Source organism: Balaenoptera musculus, chromosome 1 (assembly GCF_009873245.2).
Source record: "Balaenoptera musculus isolate JJ_BM4_2016_0621 chromosome 1, mBalMus1.pri.v3, whole genome shotgun sequence".
NCBI lineage: Eukaryota > Metazoa > Chordata > Mammalia > Artiodactyla > Balaenopteridae > Balaenoptera > Balaenoptera musculus.
In genome coordinates this window covers 8,011,360-8,032,875 of record NC_045785.1, presented here as the reverse complement: position 1 = coordinate 8,032,875, position 21,516 = coordinate 8,011,360, and the positions used below count along the sequence as shown (strand labels likewise).

Sequence of the window (21,516 nt, the reverse complement as noted above, 5' to 3'; positions counted from 1 at the left end):
ACTGGGTCCACCCTCAGGTGAGCTGGAGCCACGGCAACCTTTGGGGTTTCACTGGCGCCTTCTTGCCTGCTTTGTGTGGAGACTCCGACCCTCTTCTCTGGGTGCCTTGGCAGAAGCAACTTTAAGCAAACAGACGAAGAAACACTAAGGATTAAGTAAAGTCCTGAGAATCAGGTTGTCGGCCAGTCTCCCGCCTGCTCTTCCTCCGCCTTGGGCAGAACCTGTCTGGGTCTGGGGCAGAGGCGGTGTGAGGCGGGGCTGAGGCTGGGGTAGAAGCTGAGCCTGGGGCAGGAAGGGACAGTCACCAGAGGAGAGGGAGGTCCTGGGCCAGGCCGAGAACCGGCACCTCGCTGTCCTGGCTGAGCACGGGGGGAGGCCAGGAGAGGCGCCTTCTAGAGAACCCCTCTCCTCCCACCTGGTGTGAGCCCCCGAGGACACACGCTTTACTTTCAGTGAGACAAGCAAGTCACACAACACTGCAGAACAACTTCCCGTTTTTATTAAAGAGAGAGAGAGAGAGAAAGAGACAGAGAGAGACGACGTGTGCACACCTGTGAACCGAGTGGAGGTGGGAGAGGAATTCTGTATCCTCTAGCCCCTTCAACAGCGATTGGATGTTTTCAACAGCTGATGTGTGCTCCCATGGTATGAAAACAGAGAACATGTACAAACTCAGCATCCCCTTCCCCCGACCCACAACGCTGCCCTTCCCCGCCAGGGTGTCCCAGGACACCGGCTGCCCGGCTCCTGCGGAAGGAGGCCGACCCAGCCGGGCAGCAGCCTCGCCCGCTCCACTCCGGGCGCGTCGCAAAGCGCCGGGGAGCCGGGGCTGCCTGAGGAAGGACCCTGCCCAAGGCAGAGCCCACGAACCTCCCGGGGCCAGCTGGGAGACCTCGGGGGCCAGAGGGCCGTCCTGCAGCCTCTGCGCACTGGGCGAGTTCTTTCTTAAAAGACTCTACAAAAATACTTTGTAATTGAGCTTAATAATCTTATCCCTTCCAGAAAGGGCCCGACAGGCGCTGCCTGCTGCTCACTTCTGCCCCATTCCAAATATTTTTACCTTATTTGGATGAAATGCATTATTTTTCTAATGAAAGGCTTTTTTTTCAAAGGGCTGTTTTCCCTCCGTCCAGCAGCTGCCTTTATTAGGCAGCACTCACGCCGTTTTGGGGAGGGGTTTTTCCCTCCCTGAAATCACGCCAGACTCTCTGTCCTCAAAAGCTGAAATCGGGCGTTCAGGACCCGCAGGGCAAAAGGCCCCCGGGCCCAGGTTTTCGTCCCTTTCTCCCGCAGTGAGTCCGGGGACCTGCGAGACAACCGACCCCCCAGGTTGGGGAAGACACACCCCACAAGGTCCCCCGAGTGCCCGCTGCCCCGCGCCAGCAGCTCTGGCTGCGTCTCCGTCCCAGGCTATCTGCCCTCTGCCCCCCTCCCCCCGTCTGGTCCCACTGCAGGAGGGACCTCTGCAAAGTTAGAGGCCACGAGAAACGGTCACCAAGTAGAGGGGGAGACCCCGAGACGGCCCACGCGGGACCCGGGCTTCCATGCCCCGAGGAGGGCAGAGCGGGGAAACCCCATCTCCGGCCCCCGAGGCCCAGGGGTGCTTCCAACCGAGCCACCAGCCCTCTGCTTGTCATCCCAGGTCCGTCTGCCTGCCGGGCTCCCAGACGCTGGGCCCCTCGTCCAGACCAGGCTGGGAGCCCCTGGGGATGGAGAAACCTGGCTTCTTCGCTGATGGCAAGAGGCAGAGGTGACTCAACGGTGGGGGGGGGGGGGCGTCTCTGCTTGCCCCTAGGGAGCACGAGCCGGGACATCACGTGAGGTTATGAGCATCAAAGACAAAACCTGGGAAACCAGGCCGGCGGGCTGGACACTCAGAGAGTCAGGGCGAGGGCCCCCTGCCTGAGCGCCAGGAAGGAGTTTACCGCGGGAGCCCGAAAAAGGGGCCTGGGTAGGAGGGGTAATGTTTTCTGAGACAAAACAGCCCCCATGCCAAGTCTCTCACCCTCGGCCAGCGGCTTCCTCCCTCCCCAGGGCCGGGCGGGTGGGAGGCCAGCGCTGCGGTCAGGAGGCCGGGGCCTCCCCGGAGGGTACATACCCGCTGCAGCTCCACCTCCGCGGCGGCCGGGGTGCCTGCACTTTGTCTCCAAAGCCCCTGTCTACACGAGGCACCGGACGGGGCCAGGCCCTCTGACCCCCGCACACCGGGCCACAGCACTGGGGGCTCGAGGGAGCCGAGTGCTCCCAGAAGGAGCGTCCTGTGCTGTTTTTCTGGGTTTAGCTAAATGCTGTGTGAAGGGTAAAGGGAGACAGGGAGGGTGAGAGGGAGACGAGACGGGGGAGGACGAGGGAACGAGACACACTCTCCTGGGAGCACATGCATCCATTTAAGGAAGGTGAGCTCATCACACTCCACACCAGGTCTATATACAGTAGCGTGAGGTCCCTCTCCTCCTGGATCAGAACGTCGCCCTCCGGCAGCCACTCGGGACCAAGGACGAAACCCTCCAGCTGTGGGTGAGCGGCTGCGACACCTGCCTTAGGGGAGAGACTGGCCGAGGGAAGCAGGTTCTGCCCCCACAAGGCCCACCGCAGGGCTGCCGGGCGCCGCCCCCACGTCCCCTCCCCGGGCCCACCTGGCGCGGCCTTGACCGAGATCCACCCCTGGGCACGGGATGCCGTGAGCGGACAGGGAGCCACAGGCAGGAATTAAATAGTGGCAACTCATATTTATTACAATTATATACATCGTATCTTATATTCTGAAACCTATACCTTATCACACAAAAGAACACGTGTTTGGGGGGCAGGGCGGGGCAGGGGACAGACAGGAAGGCCCTGTGCCTGGCTCCTAGTGGAGGTGGGACCACAACTCGCCACGGCAGTAGCTGAGCCACGATGCGGCAAGCGAATGGTCGGGAGCAGCGTGATGTCGTGGGTGGCAGACGACCGGGCTGCGGCTGTGACGGGAGCACAAGGGTGGCATCGTCCGGGCAGGGACTGGCTGGGGGGCCCGGGGGGCCCTCGCCCAGAGTGGGAGCACAGGGCCGCCGCTTTTGGGATCACGAGAGCGCGGCCCCCTTGGTCACTGGCGAGAAGCAGTGAGGGAGCCGGGGCAGAGGGAAGGGACGGCAGACGCCAGGCCCCGCGGCTCCTCCTCTAGAGGGTCAGGAGTCAGGTAATAAAACTACCTCTTGTCATGCACGGCGTGAGGCTGGCTAACACGCCCAGCAGACACCCCTGGATGGGACGTCTGTCTGGGAGGGGGCTGGGGGGCTTGAGCCCGGAGAGTTCGGAGCCCTCGGCCTGACATGAGAACAAGGTCAGAGGCCTGTCTGTCTGCGGCGGGCGGGGTGGACAGGCTTCGGCCCTCACGCCGCCCAGGCCAGCGAGGCTGCGGCAGCCCTGCCCCCGCCCGGCTCCAGGCCACGCGCTGCACCTGGACCACGACCCGGCCCGGCCGCCTAGTCCCGCTCGCTCTCGTTGCTGGCGCCCTCGGGCCGCCGCAGCTTCTCCACCTGCTCGTTGATCTGCCCGTCCCCGCCCCGGCGGTCCTCCCTCTGCACCCCCAGGCAGCCCTCCTCGTCCACGCGGCTCACGTCCTCGTCCTCCTCGTCCTCCTCGTCCTCCCTCTTCTCCTCCTCGCCCTGCACCTCCATCCGCACCTGGCCCTTGACGTCCACCACCCCCTCGCCCTCCTCCTGGGGGCCCAGCAGGTGGTACGTGGCCGTGGAGCCCTCGGGGCTGTGGCCCTCCTTCACGGGCGAGGACGACGTGGACTCGTTGCTGACGGGCGAGATGTCACTGCTGCTGTGGTGGTTCACGGCCGCGGGGCTGGAGGGTGACGGCGACTTGACCGGGATCTGCCAGGAGGGGATCTTCGGGGCCGACGGGGAAGGGGGGAACTGCCTCCTGGCCGAGGAGGGAGAAGACGGCAGGGTCACCCTCAGCAGAGCCGCCCCCTCCCGACCCAGAGCGCTCACGGAGGCTGAGCAGCCACCCCAGGGCCACTGAGCAGGGGACAGGGCCAGGGGACAGGCTGGAGCTCCGCCGCCCACTCCCACCTCCCCTCCCTCCCCCTCCTCTGGAAACAAGGCCTCTTGGCCCGTTGAGGTGGGAGCGGCTGAGACGGAAGCCAGAGGCTCCGGGGCTGCCTGCAGAGCCCCCGGTCCACTCAGGGTGCCTCCTGGGGTCCCCTCTGCCTGGGGCCAGGCCCGCCCTCTCTGGCAGCTGCTGGACACTTGGCTCTCGGGGCCCTGCCACACCCTGGCGCCCGTTCCCTCCCACCCTTACAGCACTGTCCCAGCCTCCAGCCCTGGGGGAGGCAGCGAGCAACGGTGGGGAGCCAGAAGCCTGGGAAGCCAAGACCCCTGGGCCTCCACTCTCACTTGCCTGTGGCCTGGGCAAAGAGGCAGTGGGGGAGAGCCTGGCCACTGGTCTCGGGGTCAGAGACGTCAGAACCAGAAGGGTAATGCTGGTGACCTAGCACTTTTCTAGAAAACCTCCGAGCTCCACACTTGACAGAAGAGCCAGTTCTCCCTCCCACTCCTGCGTCCCTGCCCTGCGTCCTGGGCCAGCAGCCAGCCCAGCCCAGACCTGGGAAGTCAGGTCCGCTTGGCAAGGGCTTGGAAACCAAGCTCGAGGACAGGCGGGATCACCCCTGCCTGAGCTGGGAGGACAAAGGCCTGCTGCCTCCTGGGCTGCCCACCAGACCACCAGCTCTGGCCCCAGACAGCCCTTCCACCTCAGACCCTGCCACACGGAGCGCACAGTCAGGGCCTCGGCGCTCACCGTGTCCCCAGCGGATAGCCCTCTGGTGCCCCAAGCTCAGCCGTGCCTCTCTTAAGGCCACGCTCTTTTCCCCACAGACAGCCTGGAAGTGGGTGGCTTGGAGAACTAGGTCCTCTGGTTGGGACCACAAGACGCTGCCAGCCCCCATCACTGACCTGGAGTGAAGGCCGCCGCCTGGCTCAGCCCCCACTAAACCCCAGGGCACCCTGCAGGAGGGGCGGCCCAGGACACAGGACTTTCAGTTTTAAAAACAGACGGGCCCGGGCAGGCCCGGACAAGCTGGTCACCCTCCCGTCAGGGCTGCGCTGGTGCTGTCCCTGTGGAGGGACAGCAGAGTGAGACCACAGGAGCCGGGGCGTGGGGAGGCAGGCACTGCGTCTGCCTCTGCCTTGAATCGTAGGGCTCTTCAAACTGAGCCGGAACAGAGACCCCTGGCCTGGTCCTCTGGGGGGACCTTCTCTGGGACCAAGCTGTCACTGGGAGGTCCAGCCGGGGCTGAGGACAGGGGAGGAGATGGCCCTATCTGGAGGGGTGGGGATTCTCTCCTCTGCTCAAGGCCCTGCTTCTGGCTCCAGCTGCCCTTGACTGGGTCTTGACAGGACCAAGTGACTGTATCTCAAAACTCGTGGGCACTACAGACTGTCACCCCAAGAGCGGGGAGGGAGGGGCCTACCGGGAAGGGAAGGTGGAAGCGCAGGAGATTCCCAAACTCAATGCCTGAATCACGCAGCTCAATCTGGGGTGGGACGCACAGGGGCCCCCCAGGGAGACGTGCCCCCCCCACCGCCCCCAATGGGTGGCGGCTGGATGGGCCCCAAGAGCTCCCTCCCCCAAGTCAAAGTCAGAGAGCAGAACAGAAGCCCGCGCCTTTTCAGCTCCTACCGATTTAAAAGAAGCCCTTTCAAGGAGTTAATTTCCGACTTGAGTTCACTGATGTTCTGGGACTCCAGGATCCAGTTGGTGGAAGTGGTGGCCTGAAAGTCACACAGGGGACAGAGGATCAGAGCGGCACCTCCTCCCACCCCTTGCTCAGACTGCTGGGGTGGCAAGGAGGACCCCGGGGGGATTCTGTGTCCTGCATGCCAGCCGGGAACCCCCTCGGTTCGGTTCTGCTGCGGCCCATTCAGGGGTCTGCCTGCCTGGATCTCTGTTTAAGTGACGACTCCCTTAGAACAAACATTCCCACAAGTCTATTTGGATAGCTGACTATATTAGGGAATCATGACATGCATTCAGGTGTGATAGTGGCATCCTGGTTATGTAAAATAAAACATCAACAAAAGAGCCCTTATCTTTTATAGATACACACTGAAGTGTCTGAAGTATGAAATGATATGCTGTCTGGGATGTGCTTCAAAATCACCTGCGGGTAGGGGTACGGCAGGACGGGCCCGAGGCAGCGGCTACAGCTGTGTAGCCAGAACATGTGGGCTTGCTGTTCGGCCCCGCCATTTCCAGGTGTATTTGAAACATTCCATTAAAACAAAACTATTAAGATAAACAAATTCCATCTCTACAACAACTACTCCCTCCACCTAAGTCCCTCTCCCTGCAGAGAGATCACACACACACACACACACACACACACACACACCCACACACACACACCTCTGGGGCTGGGACAGGCAGCCACCTCAACCACAGGTACCAGGAGCCTGGTACCTGGAGCCACCTTGGAGGGTCAAGGGAGACGCCTGAGCACCTGCCTGGCCCATCCCCCAGCTCTACTCTCAATCATGCCCAGAAGGCAGGCTTCGCCCAGGATACCCTTCCCCACGCAGCTGTAACGTCAGGCCACGCACTGCGCGCCGCTGTCTGCACAGCCAGGAGCCGAGGGCCAGGCCGCCCATCTGCAGCTGTCCTTTGGGATGACCCTGAAGGTTCAGCAGAGAGAACGAAGACGTCCTGGAGGAGGGCCCACAGGCGAAGCAGCCACGGGAACCTCAGACAAACGCCATCCTTCCCCGCACACCTTCCCCTTTGACACTGCTTTCTATATAAACTTCAGACGACCACACCTTTGTTTGGCAATCTCGCTGGGACAGATGGAGAGGAGGTCCCCCAAGCGGCAGCTGCCTCGGCCAAGCTGCCTGCGAAGTGCTTCCGGGCCAGTCCCAGGTGTGACGGCCTCGGGTGCGTGGGCCTTGGGTGCGTGGGCCTCTGCCTCCGGGTACAAGGCCCCCGCCGCCTGCCACAGAACACCCGGGCCCTGAGCTCAGGAGAGCGTGGGGAGCCCCAGGCTGGCAGCACGGAGGGGCCCCCCACATTCCCACCAGCCTGTGGGGCTCTAAGGTGGGGTGAGGGCTGCTGTGGGTCCTACCTCGGCCGGCAGCCCGGCCCGGCTCTGCAGTGGGAAGCCCCCCTCCGCGGGGGCTGCAGGCCTCAGGAAAGAGACCCCGGGCAGCCTCGGAACGAGCGCACACAGGCGCTCGGCCGCCCTCACACACATCCCCTCGGGGTCCCCACTCCAGACCACCAGACAGCGCAGACCCAGGAGCCACTGCTCTGGCCTCTCTGAGACCTTGAAAGCTATAGCAGCCCATTAACAAGGGAGCAATTTCCACTCACCGGCCTACAAAGGACTCAAATTTCCAAACGCATATGGTGCCAGATGCCAGGATTTAGAAATAAAATCTGACATCTGGGGCTTTTTAGCCAGTCTCTAAAAAACAGTTGTAGAAAACTCCCAGCCTTCAGTTTTATGTAGGTTTTTTAATTACTGAATGCTCTTCTTTTTAATTTTTTACAGTGCTGCAGTAGGGGTTTGGAAGCCAGATATAAAAACTTACATTACAGCTGAGAAAACACAGCTCTGAGTCTTTGGTTTATGGGGTAACCGAAGCCTTCACACAGATGGGTTTAGACACCAGTGAGCACGGCTTCAGCACAGCAGAGAATGAAAGGGGCTGGGGGCGGGCGGGGGGCATCAGAAAAACAAGCACGAGACACCCTCAGAGGCGGCGCTCAACCACCAAACGCTACCCCGGGCCCCCCTCCCCTCCTAAAATGCAACATGTGGTCTTAATCTTAATGCTTAAGGTCTGAAAACAGTTTTCCAATTTCTGGAAAGGCTTCTGGCCACTGGCAGGCTGCCACTCCAAAAGACAATGGAGGAGAGGTGGTCGCAGGCCGTGACCGCCTCCTCGGCTGCTTTATGGGCCGCCTGCCCGACCGCGGGGAGCGTGCGCGGTGGCTGGCGGTGGCCACGGGCCTCTGTGGGTGGGGTACCGCACGAGAGGACTCTCGGGGACCCCCTTCACAGGAGCGCTGGCTCACACGGAGTCGCGCACTGGGGTGGGGCTTCCTCTGCGAGAGCTGCTCGGAGCGAGATCCTTTACAGCACGGCTGCGTGGAAGCAGCCAGAAAGCAACCTGGGAGGCGGGGATGGAGTGGGGAGGGCAGTGGACGCCCTGGAGCCACTGGACCACTGTCTCCCGGGCCCAGTCTGTCTCGGGAACACCCTATCACACACGCACAGAACCCAGACCCAAAGCCTGCGATCCTGGGGCTGACGGGAGCCAGGCTCTGTCCTCAGTGGGGACAGGCAACGAGGGAGGTGCGTTACAGCTCCCTCTTACAGACAGGGGACAGCAAGTCGCTTGTCTGCGGTCACACGGGTAGCACGGGGCACAGGAGAGCCTGAACCCCGGTGGTCTGATCCTAGGGTCTGATGTTGCCAAGACAGCTCCAGATGTGCGAAGTGAGGCAAGGAAGCCACCTCAGTCGACCCCAGGTGCGTCTACACTCCTCTGGGGGTTACCGGATCCCGAGGCCGGGGTTTGGAGAACCCACCCACGGCAGCATTTCAGCCCAGGGTCTGGGCACACTCCTCCCACCCTGTTCCCTGCAATCGCTCTTGGCAACTCCGGGATCTCTGACCTAACTTGCGGTGGAGACCATCCCGTGTCGACACCGGCTACCACCAGATCTGGGGCGTGTGCTGCCACGGGAGGGCCACAGGCACAGAGCTGCTTTTCCTCCCTCCTGTTGGGAGGTGACACGGAGACAGAAAGGACAGCCTCTGTCACTGAATGCCACACCACCCACACGGTGACCGCCTCCTGTCTCTACAAGGGCAGGGTCACCGGTGTCAGAAGAGACAACATCAGACCCCAGCGGGCGCAGTGAACTGGGCACAAAGGACGGGAGTGAAGAGCCGTGCAGGGCAGACCCGGACCTAGAGGGACCAGAGGGTCAGGGACAAGTACCTTGGCTGTGGCCAGTTCGTGGGCGAGCTCCTGGACTTTCTGCTGCTGCTGAATCAGCAGCTCCTGGACAGAGGCTAAAGTCATCTGTAACTGAGTCACTGGGAGGAAAGAGCAGTTGCATCTCTGTTAAATGATACAGATTCTTCCTTCTGTCCACACACCTATAAGCTGCTGCATCTAATTTATCTGCAGACATTCCCCCCCCGCCCCCCCGGCCCGTGCAATCCATATAATTCATCTGCACTCTGGGGCATCTACCTGCACTGTATCTAACCTCTAGTATTTCTACTTTATCTTTCTATTGTGTAGTTGTCCGTGGTCAACAGTATATCTGTCCAAAACCTCTCCCCTCTAATTATATCTGTTTATGATTCGCTTGGCTCTTGCAACTTCCATCCTGCCTGCATCCCCCATCTCCCGGGCCTCCCCACGCCACTGCAGAACTCACGGAAAGTCTCCAGTCCTGGGAGAGAGACAGCTCAGTCCACAACATCCCGGAGTGGTTAGAAACTGCAAATCCCATTTCCTCACTGCTCCTTCCTGCCCTCCCCACCCAACCCAGAGGCTGCTGGAGCTCCCGGTCCACCGTCAGCCTCCAAGGAGACATGCCAGCAGGGCACGTGCTCCAGAGAGTTTCCGAGGGCTTCACAAACATGCCCCCGAGGGACAGACTCCTGCCTGGGACAGGCGGCTCTCTAGTTTGCCAGAGTTTTTAGATGCAGAGGCTCCATCTAGTAAACAAGTTTTATAAAGGAGAAAACCACCTCTGGCGCGACAGGTCCCAGCTAATCTGGGCCATCACTGGGGCACCGGGTAATGAACGTGAGCCCCGTGGAGTCGATGACAGAGGAGGTGGCCGGGGTCCCTGGAGCCGCAGTAATTACAGCCTCTCTTGACCCTGTGTTGGATTCTTAGAGGGAAGGGGGAAAATTGCTGAAAACCCCCCTGAAAACCTCATAGAAGCAGAAATTAAAAATGAACTTTACAGCCCTTAGAAAGGCTGTCATTTTATTCCCCTTATTAATATTCTGAGGTTGGGAGCCTTTCCGTAAAAACATAATTAATTGAGGCCGCGCCGACAGTAAACAAGCAATTTCAAATTAAACCGAAATGACGGCGGCTTCATTTGCAAATGTGAACAGATTCTCAGAGCAGATAAATGAAGTCACCACATAAAGTGGAGACGGAGGGGAGAGGGGAGGGGGCAAAGAAGGGGCTGCTCGGAGAAGGCTTTGAGGGGTGACTTGATGGGGCTATTAATCTTCACCTGTCTGTGCCACGCTGCCACTCAGCTCGGAGAGACTCGCCTCCATCCTCTCCAGTTGCTTCCTGTCCTCCCGGCCGCCCACGACGAGGGGGAGCAGGTACTTCTGCAAGAAGCAGGGTGCGCGTGAGGAATGGCTACGTACTTGGGATACTCTTCAACAGTCTCTCAGATTCTGCCGACCAACTTTCTCTCCGGCCAACCAACTTTCTCTCCATCAACCCTGGGTTTCGGAAACCCTACGCCAACACCGTAAATGAACAAGACATCCGAAAATTACGAGGCTGTGATTATAACCACATAAAAAAAAAAAAAAAAAAAAAACTCTGTCTGAATCAGGACCAGAACCAGGGAACAGGGACACAAGAAGTCAATTTGACCCACAATGATGGAGCACTTTTTGGTTCCTTTAGATTTTTAAATGGTGCTATATACAATACTTCTGTGTCCAAAAATACTCAAAATTCTACTTTAAAAGTTGTATATCATAAAAATGCAAAAGGTTATACAAGAAAGTGATACCACTGGTGGCTTCCAGTGGGGAGTGGGAGGGAAGTTTGCTGTACACTTTTCTGAACCTTTAACATTTTGAACCACGTGAATGAATTCTCCATTCGGAAACAAACGAGTAAAAATAAACAAAAAAAATTATTCAAGAAACAAGATCAAAATCCACAACACATTTGTGGGACCTTTGGCTCTTTCACTAGGAGGGGATAATAATATGGGTATTCCGAGGCTGCCTAAGGAGGTCACACCCATTCTTCTTCGAAAAGCCTTGAATCCTCAGAACAAGCTTCCTTCAGATAAGAGTTAAATGCAGCCAGACTCTCCCAGAACTGAGACATGGGGCAGAAGGGGGAGCAAGGGGCAGAACCAGGAGAAACTGACCGTGGGGGAAAAAGGAAGCTGACGCTGCAGGGCAATCTCGAATGTTCTGAGAATCTCGGAACAGTCAGGAAGAAGGCAGACGGGGCGCAGCTGGTAACTGACTGCCTGCTTGGAGGTGTGAAGGGACAGAGGTGGGTGGCAAGGTGCCCGCTGGGAGAGCTGGACGAAAGAACATGGGCTCCAAACTCCAAAAGCTCAGGACGTGGCGCCCCCCATCTTAGGAGCGTGAGACCAGTCACCAACTTTACTGGGGTGGCACCAGGGGTGACACAGTGCAGGCTTGGCAGGTGTAGTAACTGGCAGGTGTGACCAAAGGAGACTTTGGTTCTTACTCCTTTCGGGCCCCAGACAGGAAAAGACAGCAGCTTCTCCATTAAGGCTTCTGTACTGGGGAAGGGAAAGGAGGTCTCTCACAAGGGGCCTGTCAGAGAACTCATTTCAAGAGCAACTCCTAAGTGAAGATCACTATTTAGCATACATATAGAAGCATTCTCTATTTTGCAAAGTGCTTTTCAACCATCGTGTGAGTTATTACCCACAGCTGAGCCGGAACTCACAGAATGGAGCCCTACGTTCCAGGTTGAAAATTTCCTAAGTATAAAAGTCAAGAAATTCTTATACGTGTAATGGACTAAAAATTCCATTTCTAAGATCAAAAATGCCAAGGAAAGGAACACATACACTACCCCAGCCTAAATCTTTACATATTTATAAAACAAGATAACAGCTTACCTCTCCTTTTTGTTTTTTAATTTAGCAGATGCTTTTTAAATTCTCTTGTCACCATCGTGACTGATCTTTCAATGTCTCTTCTTTTTTTAAAGCAGAGACTAAAGATCAGAGCTTCGTGGAAACAACTGAGGGATATCTCTGCTTTGGTCCAAGGGGAGCTATGCTTTCTGTCTCCACCAGATCACAGGCCGTCCAAGGGCAGCCATGTGACTATCAGGTACTGCTTAGTAGAGCTGGGACATTGATGTGAGAATCCTGTCTTAGCGTATTTCTTCTTCTTGGTGACTGTATGCAGTCAGTGGTTGGAAATAGGCTTTCAGCCCACAATGGCATCAGAGGGAGAAGTCCAGGACCCAGAACACCTTGCTTCTGGATTTCTAACGTGGAGATTTCCAACTTCAAGAATAAATGTTACACTGAAAAGATTGTATTCTGCTACAACTCTGTCATTAGCTTTTGCACTTAAGTGAAAAATTAAGAATCCCAGAGTGCAATGTTGAAACACGTTTCACGTGCTAAAAGTTAAACATGGGGGGACCTCCCTGGCGGTCTAGTGGTTAGGACTCCGCGCTTCCACTGTAGTGGGCACGGGTTTGATCCCTGGTCAGGGAACTAGGATCTAGCAAGTTGCGTGGCGTGGCCAAAAAAAAAAAAAAAAAAGTTACAACATGAGGCTGGATAGTCATTCAGATTCTTTTTTAAAAATCTCCAAATCAGAGATGGAGTCGCAGGTGGCCTCAGAAGGAAAGGGGCTTCTCTTTCCAGGACCAGCAGAGAGTGAGTCCTCCCGCCACTCTTTTACCTTTTGTCTCTGGGGACCTACCCTGGCTCTGCATCTTCTAAAAAAGACTCAACTTGCTTCAAATCAAAGTTAGTAGCTGGTAATTAGTATCTGATTAGTAGCTGGTATCAAGGAAGTAAACGTTACTTCATGCCTGCAGCTCCGTTGTAAGCAATGAACTCTGGGATCCTGAGGGTTGACTACGAAGTCCATGAAAAACCCTAGGTTTACATGGATGCCAACACAATACACAGGGGGAAAAGGCAGATCCTGTAAATACGTTCGTACTGAGATTCTCAAGGGCGTGCAGAGCGCTTCCTGTGTGCTGGGCGCAGAGCACTTTCCAGAGGAGCTCTGACTCCTTTCAGCATCACAACAGCCTCGTAAGGTAGATACTATTGTCCCCATTTCACACACGGGACCGCTGAGCCTGCGGTCACACAGCTGCCAAGTGGCAGAGCCAGGGCGCAACACAGGCAGCTGGGCTCCAGCGTCCATGCTCTTAACCGCACGTCATTCTGTCTCTCAAAAAGGTCTGGCCTGCTCAGTACGTGCCAGGCACTGTTCTAAGTACCTGATGTGGCTCGTGGATCGACGGGCCTCGTCATCCTGTGCAGCAGGGACTTGGAGGGGAGATGCCGAGTCCAGTAGATGAGGCGGGTCTGAACCAGCCAAGCGCACCCACCCGGGTGGGAGCAGGACCAGGACTTGACCTGGACGCCCCTCAGCGAGCGAGATCATCAGGGCGCTCGGCCTCTGCAGGCAGGCCCGCTGCTGCCCCCGGGCTCAGGGCAGCGCCAAGGGGGTGCAGGGAGGGGCAGCTTAGCTTACCTTGTAGAGCTGGTGAAAGCCAAACGCTATCCCTGCCATGATGATGGCCAAGGCGCTGTAATCTCTCCACCGGGAGCCCGCAGAGCCTAAGGTCGGGGGAAAAGGCACGTCAGGAGAAGAGGCACTGGCGCCCCCCTGAGGCAGGAGAGCACGTGGATTCACGCTCCTCATCTCAGTCGGGGGGTGTGTCTCGTGCTCAGGTGGGGGGTGAGCGTCCGGATGCGGCTGGGCTGCGTCCCCCTCCTCCTCCCAGGCCCCTGGACTGTGCAGCTGCCGTGGGCTGGTGTCTAGAGGGGCTGAGGCCCGGGGTGGGGGGTGGGCGGCAGAGGCGATCTGAAGACCTAGGGCACGGGCTCCACTCTCGAGGAATAGAGGATCCAGTGAGGCTGCCATGAGCACACCTAGGTGTGCACGAATACACGTCCACACGCCCTCCTATGTGAGCCTGGAGCCACCTCAGAGCCAGGGCAAAGGCTGCATCACCTGTTCATTCAACCTTATGAAGCCCCGACAGGGTGCACGACAGTGTCGTCGGCACGGGTTACAGTGGTGACGAGACCCCTGCCCTGTTCTGTTCTGCTCTCACATTGAGCCTGGTGGAGAGGAGACAGCCTACCAACGACCGAACGAGGTGGCTCCAGACAGGGATCGAGAACACCGAACAGGACCAGGAGAGCGCGGATGGCAGGGCCTCGGTGGAGGAGGACGCCGAGGCCTGTGCGGTCCCGGGCACGGCACTCCAGGTAGGGGACGAGGAAGTGCAAAGGCTGAGGCTGACCTGTGCTCAAGCAGACGGGGGAGCCCCTGGGCTTCACCCAGGGTGAGGGGGCTACTGCTGGCCAAGAGACAGCAAGAGCAGAGAGGGGAGCGGTGGGGGGAGTGGGGTGGGGGGAAGGTGGGAAAGGCTGGCCTGGCGGTGAGCGCACCCAAGGAACCTGGCCGTCGTTTCACAAGCAGCGGGGTCACTGAAGGCTCTGAATCAGGGAGTGACGTGGTCAGCTCTGTGTTTTGGGAGAACATCAGGGAGCACCGAGGGCGGCTACAGGTGGGAGGCCGCGGAGGCAAGAAAGCAGGGAGAGGCCACCGCAAGGGGCCTCCAAAGGCAAGAGGGACTGAGCCCAGGACGGACCGTCTCAGGGGATGCGGACACGGGCAGCCGGTCTTCATGTAGGATCAGGCCCTTCGGAACACAAAGTCCCCTCCAACCCCTGAATGAACTTCTAGTTCCAGAGGAGGAGAGGAGAGTTTTCTACTTCATAACCTTCCCCATGAACTGTTTACGAGTGCTTTCAGGTCCATAATCTGATGTGACGCCCAGCGATTCTGTCAGGCACTTGGGAAAGCACGAGCTCCACCTGGAACGTCCACCTGGAGCAGCCACGGCCAGGCCGCCCAGCTGCCTCCTCTCAAGGGACCAGCCACTGGGCAGGGGGCGGCGGGGGGGTGGTGGTGGTGCATGGGCCACTGTTTCCAGAGCCATCAGTGCTGCAGGACACCACCAGTCTGTGGGCTCAGACCAGGTGCCAGGACAGTGACCCAGAAGGCACCCGCCCGAGGCACGCTGCTGCGACAAGGACCTGGGATCTGGAAGTGGGTCTCGGAGAGAAGGTGAGGGAGGAAGAGCCACCGCACTCCACACGCGGCCGGCGCCTCATCTCCTCCGAGACGGACACCTGTGGCTCCAGCCGCCCCCCTCCCCTGGGCCTGCAGGTACCGGCCACGTCCTGGCGCTTCATGACCAAAGGAGCGCAGGAGAGGGGCGGTTCTTAAAGTCCTTGGCAGGATGTGAGCACATGGGGAGGAGGGGCTGCTGGCATGCAGTCTGATCGGGGATCCAAGCGGCAAAGACCTCCAAGGGGGCGAGGAGCATGCTCCCTCCTCCCTGAGCTGCTGAAGGGGGCTCTCAGGAGGCAGGGACGACGGTAATGGGAGAGCCTGGAAGAGTGTCTCCCCCTGGCCACCCGACCCTGCCCCCGCCTGTGGATTCCTCGCGAGTTTCCCAATGTGGCCCAGCCCGGAGTCTCCTGCACAGACTGTGATCAACTCCCTTCTTGAGCGCACAGTTTCTGAATAGGTAATACAGGCACATGGTCTAAACATCACGCAGCACACGTCAGTCTACTGCAAAGAGGCTTCCTCCACCACCAAGAACCACTGTGTTAACAGTTTCTTCTTTATCCTGCAGAGAATTTTTATGCAAGTATGAGGCAACACACATAGGCACTATTTTCCTTCTCTTTTCCCCTATTTCTCATTCTTCTTTTTTGCTAAAGCTGCATAATATTCCATTAAACCAATTCCCTATTGATGGACATTTAGATGATTTCCAGTCTTTTCCTATTTCACACAATGCTGCCATCAGTGAGCGTGTACATATGGCATCTCACGTACATGTGCAAGTCCATCTGTAAACGTGAACTCCTAGGAGGCTGGGCCAGAGCAGTCTGAGATAGTCTGCCAAACTGTCCGCCACGGGGGCTGAACCAGTTCATGCCCACCTGTTTCCTCACAGCCACCCCAACATAATGGGTTAAGCACACGCACAGATTTCTGCCAGTACTAGAGCAAAACAACAGTCCCTCCCTCTAGCTTTCATGTGCATTTACCTGATTACAAGTGAGGACTGAGCAATCTTTTCATCTGCATCTCCTTTTTGGTATACTGTATGTTCCCTACTTTTCTACTCAATTGCTTTATTAATTTCCTTCCTCAATTCACGGAAACTTCTTATACAACAGGGAAATTAGCCCTCTGTCTGTGAAAGGAGTTGTAAAAATTCTTCCTAGTATATTTTTCTTTTGACTCTGCTTATGGTCTGCTTTTTGTGGCATAGAGTGTTTTCATGTTTACGTAAACTTATCGATCTATTCTTTTACGGGTTCTGGGGTTTGGGTCATGACGAGCCAAGACTCCCCATTGCTCTCCAGGGTTGCACAGTGACACTCAGGGTTCACGTCTACACACTGCCTCCAGAAGGGAGCTCTGCTGCTTTGACCTGCAGTGAACACCCCCATCCGATGCGGAGCGACATAGAGAAGAGACCGCTGATCGTGAAATGGAAAACTCTGAGACCACTGAGGTAGACCTTTCACTGTGACCCTGAGAAGCCAGGAGGCTCCAGGTCCCAAGCAGGCACCTCTCTCGGCTCAGCCTGCTCTGCTCTGAGTGCCTTGATTCCAACATCTGGTGCAAGTTCATTTTTAGGGAGGAAAAAGCGAAGACAGAGTAACCTTGCCACTTTTCAAAAGAGTCGCTGTCGATTGAAGCCCCACGCTGTTCCGTGGGGCTTCAATCCACACCCAGAACGTCCATCTGTGCTGCAAAAATCCCCAGAGAAAGTATTCAAAATGGGCACGTGTCCAGAAAGTTCTACTCACCAGTGACTTCTCAAATACCCACTAAATATCTTACAGGAAAACAGTTGCAACTGGGCTGAAAACTGGACCAGAACCCAAAGTTTGCTGCATCCTTCTTCTTCCCTGCAAACACACAGTGCATGCCTTGAGAAGTGCAGCCCCTCGTTCCGGGTACCAGAGCCAAGGCTGAGCAGATGCTGGCAGGTCAAGGGTCCAAGAACCAGGACCCCTCCTACAGCTGCTCCCCCCTCTCCGGAGCCTGACCTCCTCAAGCACCAAGAAACACCTGTGGCTCCCTGCCGGCCGCACCTTCACCCCCGCACTGCTCCTTGTTTCTGCCGTGCTCGCGTTAAGAACATTTTATTGCCCCCTGGTTTTCATTATTAATGAAAAGGGACCAGAATGATCTTTCCTAAAGTTCAGAGAGTCTATAAAGACAAGAAGCTGAAATGCCATTTTACTCGTTTTGGAGATGTGTGATACAATCCTGTCTTGTGGCAAAATGAAAAAAGAGAAAAACTAAGACGGAGATAACTCCACCGCACGCCTTTCAAGGGGTACAGACCAGGGCAACTGAGAAAGCACTCGGCATGACCCCAAACTAGCTCAGACCCCAGCCACGACCACCTGGAGCCCTCCCTGCTGCCCACCCTGGGGCCAATTTTTTCCAAGCCCAGTGCAGACCCCCAGTGAGGGAACCCAGGGCACCTCGGAGCTACAGCCTCTTGTCACTATACTCCTGAATGTCCAGAAAATACAGTCAAGGGCGGAAAATAGGGCCAGCTGCTCTTCTGCTCCAGCTCAAAAGTAAGGGAAGTGGAATGAATGAGCTTTTCAAAAGCTTCAGAGCCTCTAGCCTGACAAAGACGCCCACCTGCAGACAAGGCAGACTGGGGGCCAAGCTGGCAAGAGGCCTGGTTCCACACCACCACCAGATGGTCCCAAAGACGGTTTTCTCTTCTCATCAAGCACAGACCATCTGACTGAAGGTGGCAGAGCTTTGCTAGATTTAAAGAACCCAGGGACAGTGAACATTGATATATCAGTCATAACAGGTGTCTGTCAGCGAGTTTCTCAGAGACACCAGCATAATAAAAATGAAAAGACTCAATAATTTTGACATTCTTAGGACAACAAGAGAAAAGGAAGAACTTGAGTGAAGTTTGGGAGGTGTATGGGCAGAGAAAAATGACTTAGAATATACAGAGAAGGGTATAAGCAAAAAAGGGTGCCTTGAAACTGTGACATACAGGATGCGTTGCCTTGGGTGCCTGCCTACATTTCTCCACAGGCTTAGGAACAACAAGGTAAATAAACAAGTTTGTGAACTCACACCGTTTACCCAGGCCTACCTGTCAGCATCACTGCATGAAGAGAATCAGTAATCTCACTCACAGGATAGCTTTTTTGACTTCTCTTGTGCTGCTAATAATTGTGGCAATTCAGTGCTCGGAATAATCTCTCTACATCTTGTCACTTGCCTATCTCGATGAGGTAGAAAAGAAAGACAACTCAAGTTTCATCAGATTTATCAAGGGTCTTAAAGATTTTCTAGCCCAAATCTCTCAATGGACAGATGGGGAACAAAGACTCTGAGATATTATGTATATGCCTGTAAGGTAACAGGTAGTTCATGCCAAATTAGAACCTGGGTCTTCTGAATCCCAAACTAGCACGCTTTCCACTGTTACACATTTATCATCAAAGGACCTTTAAATAGTAGAACTCTATTGAAGTACCACTCTCTATACTTCTGGCCACTTAAATAAAAATTTACTGAAATCCCCAAAAAATAAAAAACAAAAGATGAAGTACCCAGGGACAATGATATTTTTTTACTGTCATTCAGATTCCAATTGTCTCCAGCACTCGCCCAACGGCCTTGACTCGCCAACTCGCCGAAAGGCCCAGCACTGCACCAGCACCTCATGGCTGGCCTCTCCTGAGGATGAACAGGCAGTCGACTGCGGCAGCATTTGTCATCCTGCACAGCTGAGCATTTCTGGGACTGCCTTCATGTCTGAGGCTGCAACGACGTCAGAGGTCAGACTACTGTAGGGAGAAGAGCGTCAGGTTCTTCGGAACTCAACGCCTTCCTTACCCTCCCAAGGACTCCATCAACTAGCCTGAGCTCTGACAGTGTCCACAGGGCCTGCCTGCCCAAAAGGCTAGGGCTTCCGGTGAATCCACGGCGTATGGCAGCCGCCTCAGGGGCAGGAAAGCTGAACCCCAGGGCTCCCTAACCCTTCACTGAACACCAACTAAACCAACATTACTCAGTTCCTTTATTTGTATCTCAATCTACCAAGAGAGTCTCACCTAGCAGGCGAGAACAGACATCACCAAAAAAGGACACACATGTGGAGCGGGAATCACGCACACAACACAGCATGAAACCACCGACTCAGGGACTCTCGGACACCAAGGAAATCCCACAATCCAGTAAAGAGTCATCAACAAAAGAGAGCTGAAAGCTGTCATGAAATCATCCTGCTGAGACGATCTGGATCCAGTGATGTACTGGCTGACGACAGGGAGACGCTATCAAGTCCCTGGGGAGGCTGGCAGCCTGAGCACAGGGCAGGGCAGTGGCAGGCACTGGGCAAGCCTAGCTGCGGTCCCCTCCAGGCTCTTCAAGGCTGGAGCCGTGACTCCGCACAGCAGTAGCTTCTCAAATCATCCCATCAGCTTTGTTCGCAAGGCACGCTGAAAACTGAATGCTAAGAGAGGCGCATCCACAGTGAGGTACTGGAATAAAGCCAGTCCGCCAGATCAGTGCTTGTTACAGCAAAGGACCGCCAGGCTACATGCACAGGGAGACTGGTGACCAGCTGAAAGGCACCACAGGCTGAGCTGTGGACGGCTGGCTGGCAGCGGCCAGACAGACAAACCGACCCAGAGCTCAGCAACTAGTAACAGAGCAGCTCCGCTCTGAGCAGAAGCACCTGGGCAGCCTGGAAGGCAGAGGCGCCGCAGCAGCCCAACAGAAGTCACATCTGAAAACCCAAGGCCTGTCTGTCTTCACATGAACGTCCTGTGAAAGACGATCTTTTCCACTTCTCATGGGCTGCAACGCTAACAGCAGTGTCATCTTTAGGCAGGAAGGACACTGAGAGGCATATCCATATCCTCACTCACAGACTAAAAAATATGCGCTCTAATTAAACTGTAAGAATTCAGAAGAGTCCAGAAATGGACCGACGCTTGTGTGGTCCACTGATTTTTGACACGGAAGCCAAGGCAGTTCTATGAGAAAAGGATAATCTTCACAACAATTGTGCTGGGACAACTGGATATCTGTAGGGGGGTAAAAAATGAACCTTGACCCTTTCCTTACACCATGCATAGAACTTAACTCAAAATAGATCATACACCTAAACAAACAAGAAAAAACTGTAAGAAAACAGAAAACACAGAAGAAAATCTTTGCAACCTTGGGGTAGGCAAACACATCCTAAGATACAAAAAGCATGAACCAGGGACTTCGCTGGCAGTCCAGTGGCTAAGACTTCGCCTTCCAATGCAGGGGGTGCGGGTTCGATCCCTGGTTGGGAGCTAAGATCCCACATGCCTCCAGGCCAAAAAACCAAAACATAAAACAGAAGCAATATTGTAACAAATTCAATAAAGACCTAAAAAAAATGGTCCACATCAAAAAAAATCTTTAAAAAACAAAACAAAACAAAGCATGAACCATAAAAGGAAAAAAAATGATAAAATGGACATCATCAAAATTTTAAGCTGTTGCTTTTCAAAAGGCACTGTCAAGAAAATATCTCCATAAGCTGGGAGAAAACATCTACAAAACATATATCTGATAAAGGACCTGTAACCAGAATATATAAAGACCTTTTACAACTCAATAATAAAAAGACAAACAAGGTGATTTTTAAAAGTGACACTTCACAAAAGATACATGAATGGCCAATAAACACATGAAAATATGCTTGACATCACTAGTCATTAGAGAAACACAAATTAAAAGTACAATGAGATTCTATTACCTACACATTAGACTGGTTAAACTTAAAAACTGAGACTACCAAATGTTGACAAGGATGTGGAGCTACTGAAATTCTCACACATTGCTAACGGGAATGTAAAATGGCACAACCAGGAGACTTCCCTGGTGGTCCAGTGGTTAAGACTCTGCGCTTCCACTGCAGGGGGAGAGGGTTCGATCCCTGGTTGGGGAACTGGGATCCCACATGCCTCGTGGTACAGCCAAAAAATAAAAATAAAAATAAATTTTTTTAAAAGAATAATATAGAAAAAAAGTTTAAAAAAAATGAAATGCCACAACCATTTTGGAAAATAGGTTTACAATATCTTACAAAGTTAAACATACACCTAACATGTGACTAAGGCATTCCACTCTCAAGTATTTACCTAAAAGAAAGGAAATATCTGTGCACACAAAGACTTATTGTACACGAATGTCATAGAAGCGTTATTCATAATAGTCCCAAACTGGAAACAACCCAAACAGCCACCAATGGTCAATGGATAAACAAACTGTGAAATAACCATACATCGGAGTCACGGGAGTTAGCAAACTCTGCCCAGTTGGCCAAGTCCCACCTCATCCTGCTTTTTTTCAGCTGTGAGCTCAGAATGGTTTTCATATTTTTAAAGGATGGGGGGCGGGGGGGTTTATGTGAC

The 21,516-nt window shown here is 55.0% G+C and overlaps 1 protein-coding gene across 3 annotated transcripts in view; it reads right to left on the bottom strand.

The window, feature by feature from the left end:
- Positions 1-2,709: 2,709 nt before the first annotated feature.
- PEX14 (peroxisomal biogenesis factor 14) overlaps positions 2,710-21,516 on the bottom strand; it is a 141,154-nt gene continuing 122,347 nt past the window's right edge. For all 3 annotated transcript variants that reach the window (XM_036862124.1, XM_036862116.1, XM_036862134.1), the window contains 5 exons: positions 13,499-13,584; positions 10,267-10,369; positions 9,000-9,097; positions 5,674-5,765; positions 2,710-3,912 (listed from right to left, as the gene is read on the bottom strand). In XM_036862124.1, the coding sequence (XP_036718019.1) occupies positions 3,465-3,912; positions 5,674-5,765; positions 9,000-9,097; positions 10,267-10,369; positions 13,499-13,584 (827 nt within the window). In that variant the 3' untranslated portion in view covers positions 2,710-3,464. The remainder of the gene's footprint in view (positions 3,913-5,673; positions 5,766-8,999; positions 9,098-10,266; positions 10,370-13,498; positions 13,585-21,516) is intronic.